At 39.1% G+C, this 13,204-nt stretch overlaps 2 protein-coding genes across 4 annotated transcripts in view; one reads left to right on the forward strand and one right to left on the reverse strand.

The window, feature by feature from the left end:
- Window positions 1-2,147, reverse strand: part of ERP44 (endoplasmic reticulum protein 44) — an 88,989-nt gene extending 86,842 nt beyond the window's left edge. The window contains exon 1 of the mRNA XM_059925169.1: window positions 1,899-2,147. Coding sequence (XP_059781152.1) covers window positions 1,899-1,955 — 57 coding nt within the window. The 5' untranslated portion in view covers window positions 1,956-2,147. The remainder of the gene's footprint in view (window positions 1-1,898) is intronic.
- A 176-nt stretch (window positions 2,148-2,323) lies between these two features.
- INVS (inversin) overlaps window positions 2,324-13,204 on the forward strand; it is a 152,043-nt gene continuing 141,162 nt past the window's right edge. For 2 of the 3 annotated variants that reach the window (XM_059925181.1, XM_059925183.1), the window contains exons 1-2: window positions 2,324-2,489; window positions 5,405-5,534. In XM_059925181.1, the coding sequence (XP_059781164.1) occupies window positions 5,429-5,534 (106 nt within the window). In that variant the 5' untranslated portion in view covers window positions 2,324-2,489; window positions 5,405-5,428. Of the gene's footprint in view, window positions 2,490-5,404; window positions 5,535-13,204 lie in introns of those variants that run through there. The other variant, XM_059925182.1, reaches the window with a different exon arrangement.

Consider the following 13,204-nt stretch of genomic DNA (forward strand, 5'->3'; position numbering starts at 1 on the left):
ACTGTGTTCAAACTGAATCTAGCTCGACTTGTAACTCTGGCTTACTAAACCTTCTCTTGGGCTTTATTTTCCAGCCTACTAACCTTTACAGGTATTCTCTAAAATGTCTTCTATCCCTCTACATTTACTCAGAGAGATAAGTATACAAAATGTTAACTAGATTTTAAAAGTATTAGAAAAAACTTTTTTATGCTTAACAGGGTTTGTAGGTTTTCTATAAAAAGCATGAGTTATTTCAAAATAAATTCTTTTCTCCTTCTTAAACTTAGCTCTACAACCAAACAGTGCATCTGATGTCGTTTTCCTATTCAGTATTTCAACTTTTCTGTCCAATCTCTTAAGATTTTTTGCCCTTCATATTTTTTGTAACCTAAAAGTAATTTCTGGTAAACAACTCATAATTCAGGCCATGTTTATGGATATGGAAAGATTAGTATCTATTATCCTTAAAGAGAAAGTGGTCTCTGATAACAATGAGTATTATTCCAGTACTTCTAGAAGGAAGAGAGCCACAGAGTATAATGCAATTACCAAGAAACAGCTCTCTACAGAGTATTTTCCTCTATAGAGAAGCCATTCATTACCATATAATTATAAGAAGTCCCATTAAGACACTTCATCATTTAACATGACCATGTTTATATGCAACTTTTAGTTCTCAAAAGTACTTTGACATTCCCCTTAATTTATAGCACTTTTCCTCTGAAAAGGTCCAAATATTCAAAGGCCTTTGAACATGACTTGAAAATCACAAAGAAAAGAGAGAGGAGAGAGGAAGGAGAGGGGAGAGAAGGGAAAATGGTGAGAGAGGGAAAAGGGAGAGGGAGAGAGAAACTATTTCAAACACAAATATTAAAAATGTAACGTGATATGGCAGAATAAGCACTGCGAGTCAAGAGATCTGCTTCAAATCCCAGTTCTGCCGGTAACCAGCTATATGCCTTCCTCTGAGTCATTTAATTATATTTTTTTACATTGTCAAGAGTGATTTCGACTTAGTGTTCACCTTAAATTTAGCTTTTTAAAAACCTACTACAATTAAAGTACTTCAAATATCGTATTATAACACTAGCTCAATTAAAGGTACATCATTTTACCACATGGAGTTAGTCCTTCACTTTTGTCTCAATTTGACCTGCAGCCTGGATTACTTAGGCTGCACCCTCAAGATGTACTTTGGAGGAAGAGGGACTGGAGGAAGATTCCTTTACAAGACGGGATGGTGCTGAGCCGGTGAGGAAGTTAAGGAATAAGTGCATATGCATGCAGAAAACCTGGTCATTCACAAATCAGGAGCACTGAAGAACAACTCTGCTTAAATTTCGGGAGGTATAACCAGATTTGAGGGAGGCTCTGAGCTGAGGCTTTCTGGTAATCACAGCCTCCACCCTTCAAACCTTTACTCCCCCAGTGGACACCAAACCAATTTCCAGTTCCGGGTTCCCAACCAATCGTATCAAGCCACAACAGAGGGCTCCGCCGACCCGGGCACCGTTTCAGGGCTCCAGAGCGAGATGCACAAGACCCCAGCACCTGTCGGCCTCACATTCTTCCCAAAAAGAGGGGGTGGGAGGGAACAGTAGGTCTATGCCCCGACCTTCTGTACTCAGGCTACCACCAAGTCCATGACCCCTCTGGACTGAAACAACCTCCGAACTCCAGGGGAAGGGGCGCTGCTCGCCGTGACCCTCCCACAGATCCTTCTCCCAGGGCTAATCTCCGGTTTATAGGTCCCACCTCCGACCGTCGTTTCTCAGGCCTCGGGAACCCCGGGCCTGGGAAGCTGACGGACGGATGCCGAGAATGAAGGCAGCGGGGTAGGGTGCACTCCTCGCCACCAGGGGAAAAGATAGGAAAGAATGTCTGTCGAAGGGTCTGTCATTCCTTCACTCACTCACCAGGAGCAGCAGGGAGCATCTGAGGTCGGGTAAGGATAGGAAGACGGCAGGACTCATGGTAACGCCGGGGTCCGCGGCTGGGACTGGACAGGGTTGGGTTGGGTTAGGAAAGGGCCGGGCTCCGGGAGCCGGCGGCAGTGGAGGATTCTCCCGGCAGCGGCACCTCGTCCTCTCGACCCGGAGCTCCAGCGGCGAACACCCGGGACAACTTCCAGAGAGGCCTTGCACACCCTCACTTCCGGGTCTTGCCTACCTCGGAGCACATCGGAATATGTAGTCCTGCCCCATTCTCAAAGAGCACGTCATTGGGCACCAAGAACTCTTTTCCCATCAGGCTCTCGGCCCTGGTCCACTGAGCCCGCCGCGCGCGGGGCCCTGTGGGATAGAAAGGGCGGAGGGCGGGAACTACAATTCCCAGAAGGCTGTGCGGTCGAGAGTCTCGGGCGGCCTTCCGAAGGGTTCCACCAGTTTTCAGCGCGGTGGGCTCTGTCCCAGCCGGATGTAGTGGCCTGCCCTGGCAGGAGGGGCGGCCCAGCGGGGGTCGTGCCTCCTGGAGCCGCCCCCAGGACGTGAGTCCTGGAGGAGGCGAGGGTGAGTAAGAGGGGGCCTGGCTGGGGAGGCTCCTATCGATCTGCACTGCTTGGCCCCTGCCTCAAACTCACGACCCTCCTGTCCTGGGCTGTGGCCTGAACCTCCCATCACTGGCCTCCTCGCCTGCTGCCTCTTCTCTCTGCGCTAATTCTTGCATTATAAAGCCCGAGCCACCCCTCTGGGTTTCAGTGGAATGTGTCAATGACTTACCCCTAATTGTCTCTTTGGGCTCCTGTAAGGAATAGATGTGGGATGGACTGGGAAAGCACGTTGTAAACTGAAAAGCTCAGCGCGAGAGTGATTGCTACTAATGCATGGATCACACCTGCAGGATAATTTAAAAAATTCGTTAGCCAAAGCAGTTGAGGAACAACCTGGCTGACCCCGTTAGCTCTCCAGCCTCATCTACTAACAGCCAGGTACACGTGCCCCCAATTGTAGCCACACAATCACAACTAAGTAGCCGTGAGGCATTTGACTCTTCTGTGGTTCTCCCTACTCCTTGCCTTTGCTTCAGCTTCCCTGCTGCCTGGAATGGCCCTAACCCCTTCTCTACCTGGATAGCCATCTCAAATGTCGCCATCTCTGAGAACGTCCCAAACAACCAACCATTTGGTCCTAATCAAAATTACTCTTCCTTTGCTTATGACTACAGCACCACTAGTTTTCTATGGTTTTAATTATTAGAGCATTTATTACACTGACTTGTTCTATAATTAGTTAATGATGATTATACCTTTGCATTGTATAGCATTTCATAATTAAGAAAGTGGTTTTGATTTTCATCTGTAAAAAATTTACAAAAAGCATTAGCGCTAAAAAAAAATATGTATGCATTTGAGCTTAAAAAAAAAGGGGAGGGGGAACCTTAAAGAATGGATTTCTCAGGCTGACAAAATTAAACAGTGATGGAGCCAAGATTTTTATTTAGGTCTCCTCTCTCTTAGTCCAGTGTTCTTATCTCTATACCACTCAGCGACCTCTCTGACAGAGAGATAGAAATGAGGAATTAAAAAAGAGCGGAGACTCATGAGTATGAACTCATTACTCCAAGAAACTAAACTTTGACCCTGCTCACCCTCTGGACTTAGCACTCAGCCTATGACTTTTCATTCAACAAACATTCACTGAACAACAGCACCTGTTACTGTGCTAAATGCTAAGAATTATGAGATGAAGTATATATAAATATATTGGGCTGGCCAAAAATTTCATTTGGTTAGTGAATACGTTTTTCAATAAAGTTATTCGTGAAAATGAAAAATGTCTTATTGTTACTTAAAACCGAACGAACTTTTTGGCCAATCCAATTTATAACAGATACAATTTTTAGTTTATTTTCAAAAGTTTTTTGTGATTCTGATGTGCCTAAAACTCTGATTACCTAGAATCTAAAGTGATGGGCATTAGAGTTCAGTACAGTGCCTAGCACATAGTTGGCACTCAACTTGTTGAATGATCAACCTGATCTACCAATTTCATGTTTCATATTTTACAGAAAAGCAGAGCTGAGGTAGCCTAAGTGTTCACTCCATATTATTAACAGAACTGGATCTTGATCCCAAGTGCAATTACTCCTCTACCGTGTTTCCACCTCCACCCCTGTTTTGTAGCTTCTTTCAAGTCATTTTAATATAATCCTGCATATGACTGTTTTTTCTGACATGACAGACATGCTCAGACATGACAGAGTCTCTCAAAACGCCCATAATTTCTGCCAACATGTTAACTCAAATTGTCAGCAAAATAAAGCCATGAAGAGCTGACTTTACCAAAATTAAGAAAATGCTTTCACTCTAAGGCAGAGCTTGAACCAAAAATCTTCATCAATGACAGCCAAGTACTAGCTCATGAGTTGTGATAAATTTATTTTACAAAGCTCTCAGATCCTTGGGAGTCACAGAGATTGGAGTGTCAGTTTCTGGTAAAATCAGAAGAGGGCTTGCTTACCCTTATTGCAGATACTAACTGTAGCTAATTAACAGCTGCTCCCTTTAGATAGGTATGTACGCTCCAGTTTGCCATGTTCCCCATGACTCCCCGTGTTTCTTGCCCTTGTTACTTCCCTGATCCTTGTAGGCATTCAACTTTGGAACTTTGATATAGCATCTTCGCTTTAGGATGGAAGTTTAAGATCATTGATGAAACTACCCCTCTTTCCTTCCCATCAGATGCTTGAATTCTTCCCGCTGCATTTCTGACATAATCCAGCCTCTGCTTAAACACTCTTATGATAAGGAACTCACTATTTTCCTATGCAGCTAATGCATTTCTAGAAGGTTCTATCAGACCACATGAGACTACCAGTCAGAGCAAAATTTTTCCTTAATGAAACATGGTTTATCCTAATGATGTGGTTTCCAAGTTAAGTTCCTAAGGTCAAGATCTCTAACTAGGTATATTTCCCTGGTGGACACAAGGGGAGAACAAATATAAATTCCTCCTTTTGTGGGCATGAGAGAAAGAATGAGGTACCTTCTAATTTAGTGCTTAAATCTAGGTAATTCTAACCTGACAATTAAGTTCACATCATACCTATTTTGTGGCTTGGTCATCACCTTTATTCCCAATATCAATTCTAATATTTAGTATTATGTGGAATCAAATCACCTGTATTAACTTAGCAAGTCACTGTGACTTTTGGACCCTGTGTCTAATGTTAAATATTCAGCCTTTTTTTTTTTTTTCTCAGCCCCTGAGAAGGGTCTTGAAACATCTAATCCTTTCATTTTACAGATGAGCAACTTGTACAAAGGGTCACCTAATTTACTCCATTATGGCAATTCTAAGACTAGGACTGTAGACTTTTTGAATCCTGGTGAAATATTTCTAGTAAACCATGTTTATAACGTACCCATTTAGAACTGATGAGATGGATTTCCTACAGATACTTATTGGTTGCATCATCATTTCAGGTTGTTCCAGTTGTTGAGAAGACTATGAACAGGTCAGAGAACTTGTTCTTTCCTGGTTCCTCATTAGCATCCCAAGTTCATGCTGCTGCTATTAATGGAGATAAGGGTGCTCTTCACAAGCTTATCATAGGTAAGCTCCAAGCTCCCCTTAAGTACAGAAACTTTAAAAATAACTCTTTGTCCTAAGGAAGTTTGTTAATCTTAGTCTTAATTTGCAATTTACTTACACATTTTAATGGAAATACATTATTATTTATATTTGGTTTCAGGACTTGGACAAGAAAGAAATTAAGTCCTGAAACTTAAAAATACAGGTTAAGACTAGATGAAAAGTACTTGAGAAATATCTGTGTGTTTGGCATTGAATCTGGATATGTACTTTAAGGTGCTAAGAGAATTAATTCATCTTTGTAACAGCAGAGATCTGGAATGAGATATTGGATAGTGAGCTATAACATTTAATATATACCCAAAGTACTAATGTTTACAAATAATTTAAATTTTAATGATTTAAAAAAAAATTTAACATCTTTATTGGAGTATAATTGCTTTACAATGGTGTGTTAGTTTCTACTAATGATTTAAAATTGATTCGGTGTTCTCCATATCATTGATTCAACTGATTGAAATTGATTGTGTTCACCCTATCTTATAGTGAGAGAAAAGTCCAATATGGAGGTTCTAGAAGAACTTTCTAGAGAAGTTCTAGAGAATAAAGTGAATAGGAGAAAGACAGTGGGTAAGAATATTCCAGAATTGTAAAAACCACAAATCCACATGTTTACGAGTCATTAGTCCTAAAGAAAATAAATAAAATAAAAATTTCTGTTATTTGTAATCTCTATACATACTGGTGTCTAGTGACATTATGATTGACAACCTGGGCTTTAAAATCAAGTCAACACCACTTGAACTTCCATACCTATTCTTTCAGAATTTATTTTCGCCCTACATTTCCAGTTTCTCCAGGAACTTCTACCCATGCACCCTAACCGCTGGCTAGGCTTTCTATTCCTCAATATGCCATGAATTTTGTCTTTAGTTTTCTCTATACATCTGTTCCTTCTCCCCTTTTCTACCTTCTACCCCCTTACCTTCTTCTCTACTAAACAAACTCCAATTCATCTTCAAAGACAAAATTCTTTTACCACATTCTCTGTAAAGATTTCTCTTCTCTATCAGAGATGTGAGCCTCACATTACCTCAGCTACCTACATTCAGTTACTGTTTGGAATTTGACATCTTCCACCACCTCTGAATCACTCATTCAAACATCCACCATTCAACTAAAACTCTATTAGTTCCAGCTCATTTGCTAATGAGAACAATAGTTTTTCAATGTCACTGAGACCCCCAATCCATTATCTTCTCCACTTTCGACCATCAGTCTCCTTCTGTCTTTACTTTCGTCCCTATTCAGTCCTGATTCCATGGTCTATTATTAAAATCCTTCGCTTGGAAAAACTCCCGTTTCTTCTCATCTGTTACGCCTGGCTGTTGCAATCCCAGCTCTGGATGGACCTAATCCATCTACCTCTGCCAAGCCCTGAACAACTTAACCTGTCTGGAAGATTTGTAACACCCTAAATTTAAGACTACCCATATCAAAAAGGCACTCAGCAGTCTCTGTTCATCATACTACATTTCTCCATAATTACTGTTCCATATCTTCTCACTCTACCAAAACTCTGACTGCCGCTTCTCCCTCCCTCCCTTCTCTGCTAATGCTTTATGCTTCTTACCAAAAATGAAAACACTAAATAGGAACTCCCTCATCTTTCAGCCCGATATCTACAAATCAACCTACGGCTACACCCATCTTCTTCTGTCTCCCTGCTAAAATAGAGCAAATATCCCTTTCTGTCAAAGATCAGTTTTTCCACACATACTCTGTATTATATTCCTTCCTATCTTCTCAGGGATCTTGTTCCATTTTTTTAAACCTCTGATTACTATATCATCAACCTTTTCTTCTATTCTATATTCTTTTATCAACATTTAAACATGCTCTATTGTCTCCATTATTTAAAAATCCCTTCTCTGTTCCTTCATCCCCCTCTAGGTATTACCATATCTCTCAACTTTCCTTTGTGTAAGTGTATCAGTACATGGGCTAAACTGCTATAACAGTGACTTAAATAAGATAGAGGTTATGTTTCATTCTCATAACAGTACAAAGGTAAGTGGGCAGTCTAGGGTGGATAAACATCTCTGCTTCATAAAATCATCCAGGGATGCTGCTAGGGCTTAGCTTTGCCATTCTCAACATGTGGCTTCCATCTCTGGGTCAAAGGCAGATTCTTCCACTGTAGTCACAGCCCAGCCAGCAGGAAAGGGGAAGGAGAGAGTGCAGAATAGCAATTTGTCATTCTGGAAGTGGGTGGACTTAGAGCCACACCTAGGACAAAAGAGGCTAAAAAAAACTCTCTCTCCCTGGATGGCATCATGGCCAGCTAAAACTCAGGGTGTTCAGTTCCCAAAAAGAAGAATGAGAGAATGGATATGGGGACAATTATCACCCTCTGTCACCAAAACCAAGCCTCTTGAGCCACCTGCACTCATCCCCACTTCTTTATCTCAATCCATATTTTTCTGAAAGAAAATAAAACATGCTTTCTTATTTTGAAATATACATATAGTGAAGTCCATAGAACATAAATGTTCAGTTTAACAAAAATATAAAGCAAACATCCATGTAATCATCACTAGGTCAAAGAACAGAACATTGTTCCCCCAGAAGCCCCACTGCATCCTTCCCTCCCCCTTGGACTCATTTGCTGTCTTGATGTTTACAGTAATAATTATATTGTAGTTTTACCACCTAGTTATATATCTTAAACACGATAGTTTAGCTTTGCCTTTTCTGGACTTTTTTGGCTAAATGTTCCATGTTTACTTGTACTAAAAATTGTGTACTCAGTTATGTCACTTTCATGCTCAAAACTCTTTAATTGCTTCCCATTATACCTGGAATAAAATTTGAAAGTGTACCTGTACCTCTTTCCCTCTCCAACCTCACATTTCACCACTCTCTTCCTAGAAAAACCTGCTTTATTTTCATTTCCCAAATCTGTAAGCCCTTTTCCATCTCAGGGCTTTTGCCTGAAATACTATTCTCCCCATTCTCTGTCTGACTGACCCTTACTCATTCTTCATATTTCAGCATTAAGGTCACTTATTCAAAGAGGCCTGCTCTGCCCATCCATTCTCAGTGAAATCTGTTCATGGTGTCCTGTCTTGGAACTCTGCAGTTTTCCTTCACAAAATTTATCTCAGATTGTAATTCTGTGTGTATATGTATGACTATTTTAATGTCTCTCTCCTCTGTAAGCTAAGAGCCTCCATGAGTATAGACTAGGTCTGTTTAGTTCATCATTATATACACAAAATCCAGCACAGTGCTTGGCACATAGTAGCCACATGAGAAATATTTGTTGAAGGAGTAAATAAATATTATAATCATTCTTTAAGTACCTTTCCTCCGAAGAAGTCTATAATCATCTAGAGGGCTGAGATTAAATCTGAATTGAGTTGAATTGAATTGAGAGACAAGTGAGGACTAAATTCCATTGGAAAAAAAATTTATTTAAGTCAGAATTCCTCAAGAAAACATATCTTATAAAATAAATCTTTTATTATTTTAACATGAAATATAATCTTCAAAGGGAACAAAGTGTGCAGTATGTTGTAAATTCAAAACACTTATACAGGCTCAATCATATAAATTAATGTATTACATAATAAAACTTGAAATATTCCTATAATTTTATATCCCCAAAGAAAAAATTCCTCAGAAACAAAGAAGCAATCATGATGTGAAACCAGTACAGAGCTGATAAATGTATTTATAAATTGGTCCCCTATGTTTTCTATCATCTTGTCTAAGGAACCCCTTATTCATTACTGACTTTGAGCTGTTCACCTTTTAAGAATTCTGCCATTTTTGTCTTCCGTGCAAAGACAATAATACCTTTGCTCTGTGGTATTTCCTAACATTTGTATATTCCTATCAAATAATGTGTTATTTTTTTAATATTAAGATACATCTTAAATTTCAATGCATCTTGTACCTTCTTTTATATAGCACGAGAGTGACTATCTCTAAATATATGCTATTTCTCTTTTCTAAACTAGTCACATAGTACTACAAATGAGTTATATTTTTTCTTCAATCTTTGCTCACCAATTGCTCAGTGAATTCATTCACTTTAGCATTTTCTGTTTTCCCTTCTCTGTTTCCATGGAGAAGTATGTCGTGATGTGTTTGACTCCATGGAAACAGATGAGCATCTCTTTCTACATACACAACTAATTAAATCGAACACTTTCTGTGCTGCCCATTGTCCAGGAGGAGGAGTGAAGAGGCTTTCCCTGAATGAGACATCATTTTAGTAGCAATTCTTAGTGTTTAGTGTAATACAATGGATTAATGTTTTAACATAACTCATTACATCCTAGATTCAGATGAATTAGGGCTCAGTCCTGGGCCCTAAAAACATAAACATACATAGTAAAATCCTTACATGCTATGACTATTATTTATACATAAGTAGATTTTTCTTGTAATATCCATCTCAAGTAATTTAATTGAATACCAGAGACATCGTTGATAATATATTCTAGTAGATTCATTTTAATACTATACAATGTAATGTAGTAGAAAGGTTATAGACTTACAGTCAGATAAACCTGAGTCTTGAATTCTGGCTTTGTCATTTATCAGTTATATTACCTTGGCTTGAACCACTTAATCTTTTTGAGCCTCAGTTTCCTCATCTGTAAACTACAGATTATAATACTTTGCCTGTGAGACAGTTAAATTAGATAATGACTGTAAAACATCTAGCATCGCACCTGACACATTGTAGACAATAAATAGAACCTTATTACTATTATTATATCAGGTTGAATTTCCTGTAAAATAATCCAATCTTACATAGTTTCAGAAATGTCTCAAAATGAAAAGCTCTAAATGCTAAGAAAAAAATGATGCTGCTTTCTTTGTGAAAACCAAACAAAATAATTTGTAAATATTCACTGTGTAATGATGGTACTGGCATTACTGCTAACAGTGTTTGGGGCATTTGCAGTGGTGAAGTGACCAAGCAGCACCATTTCTGATTCTACTACAACTTTTGTTGGCCTGTCCATGTTCTACACTAATATAAATCTCTCTGAATCATTGTCTCTCTTTGTTTATAACATCTCCCAACACAGTAGTTGGGTGTGGCAAGGAGCCTCATAAGTGGTAGAGCAGTGACATTATTTCAGGTTCCTTCTTCCTTTACTTCAACCCTGTCACTGAGGGTTAGGGTCATTGAATGTTTTATAAATGCTTGCTTATATACATGTATTTACAAATATACTTATATGCATATGCATCCATACTAATAATAGCAATAAAATGAGCCAACATTCATAAAGTTATGTTATATAAGCACTGTGTTAAGCATTTTGTAACTTATGAACTCATTTAATAACAAGACACCACAAAGAGTTTGGGGTACTCTCATTTCCCTCATTTCATAGGTCAGGAAACTGAGATGCAGAGAGATTAAGTAACTTGTCTAATAAGTAACAGAACTGAGATTGAAGCCTGCAAGACTGATTGTAAAGCCCATGCTTTTAACCACTAACATATGGGGCCTCCATGTGTGGGTAGATATGTCTACATATACATGCACATTCGTATGTATGAGTACATAGAGAATGAGAAAGACAAGAAAGATGATTAGATCTAAACCTTGACAGATGAAATTAATGGTTATCTAGTTGGAACTTTTCTGAATTTTTTTTGTGCTATGAGCCCTTTTGGCAATCTGGTGAACTTCATGGACCCCTTCTCAGAAATATATATTTTAAGAGCTTAACTATAATATAATAAGAATCAAAAGAAAATCAACTGTACTGAAATACAGTTATCAAAGTATTTTCAAATTATGGTGTAGCAATATACTTGCAATCATTTTTTTAACACAGTAAATAGCAAGATCTAGTGGCAGATCTAACAACTATGATAATTTCAAAGTAGCAATGAGTGTAAATGATATTTAAGATACCTCAACAATGATAATGAGATATGTAAAAATATTTTCTAAAATCTCAAGTACCCTCAAAATATAATATGTCCCATGTTATTTTTATTATTCTCATTTTAAATTAGGACACTGAGACTCAGAAGTTAAGCAGTTTAGTTGCATAGTTAATAAATGCAAGGTTGAAACTCAAACCAAGTCATTGGATTATGAATCCTATCTTCTTTCCATTGTTCCCATGTTGCCTCTATTACAATAAGCAGATATTTTTAAATGACCACAGATGATGGTGACAATATGAAAGGTGTGAAGTATGAAGTAGGTGAAAACAGATAAATGCATCTTTGATGCCACACAAAGGTAACATTTTAGAACAAGCAAATAAGATATCAGTAGAGAATGCTGGATTTACTTGTGTTGGACAGTATGGCGCCATAGCTATTGTGTAGAGTGGCACAACTGTCACTACAAGTGACAGTCATTTCCTCTAACTGCTAGAGCTGGAGCTCTGGTTTCTACACATACATACAGAGACTCTTCTGCTTCAACTAGCCTTAAAATAACCGAATGCAGTAGCGCAATCATGGTTCCACCTCAGCTTTCTGAGCTATGTTCAGACTGAGCCCAAGTAGAATGCTGGCCCCCGTTGGTCATGGATTAGAGGCTACCTCCACAGTTGCCGGAATAATTAAAACAACACAGCACACTAGCCAGCTGCATCCTATATTAGCTGTTCCTGATAGGAATGCAAATTTAAATGCACTGCCATCCAGTGAATACTAGTTTACATCATAAGCCCCACATTTGTATAACATGTTGCAGTTACCAGACACAAACAATAAATCATTTAATTCATTCATCAAAATAAGCTATGGTGGAGACTGGGCAGGTATTGGCTGAATGTTGTAACTGAGGAAACGAAGGAAGGGAGTAGGGTAGCTAGATAAAGAAACAGGCCTTTCTCAGTTACTCTCATTCAGGAAGCTCAGAACTTAATGGGACACTCACCACTCAGAAACTAGCCATAGAACCACTATCCCCCGAAAAGCAACTCAAAACAGGACCCAGGTGAGACTAAGTGCTGCTTTTTCTAATTATGACTAGGGGATACATGCTTTCAGCTACCTCAGGTGCAGAAGTTTTCCTTATAGGCACAACATATTGGATGGTGGTGACATAACCCAATTAAATCTTCTCTGTTGGGAAGTATAAATACCCGTCACACAAAAGCAAAGTATGTCAGGGATTGAAGAGAAGGCTTGAAGTTTCCCCGTATCTTACAGCCGACTTGGTAAGAGTGGAGCAACTGGTGTCCTGGGAGGTAGAGTGACCTATTACCCCCGTGGTTCTGACTCCACTTTGGCCCTGAGAAACCTAATCAGTTAGGATTGTCCCAATGTGTGATGATTGCCTCCATTTATCACATTTGTTCTTGTGACCACAGGTCCTAAATCCTCTCCTTTACTCAAGCTTCCAAGGAAGAATCTCACTGGGGTGGGCTTGGGGGGGGAGATTATAATATGAATTACCATCATCTTGCTAATACTAAGTACTACTCTCTTTGCTTAACGCTAACAAATAAGATGCTGGTAGAGAGTAGCCGTTAATCATGAAAGACAACTGGAGACTAGCTTTTACTACAGCATATTCTCTGTAAGTATCATTTTCACTCCAGAAGGGCTCAAGTGATAAAAGGAACATGCTCTACCTGTAATACATTTTAGTTCTGTTAATGAGTTTGGGTTTAAATGATTCCTTATCTATA

This window comes from Balaenoptera ricei, chromosome 6, assembly GCF_028023285.1.
Source record: "Balaenoptera ricei isolate mBalRic1 chromosome 6, mBalRic1.hap2, whole genome shotgun sequence".
Taxonomy (NCBI): domain Eukaryota; kingdom Metazoa; phylum Chordata; class Mammalia; order Artiodactyla; family Balaenopteridae; genus Balaenoptera; species Balaenoptera ricei.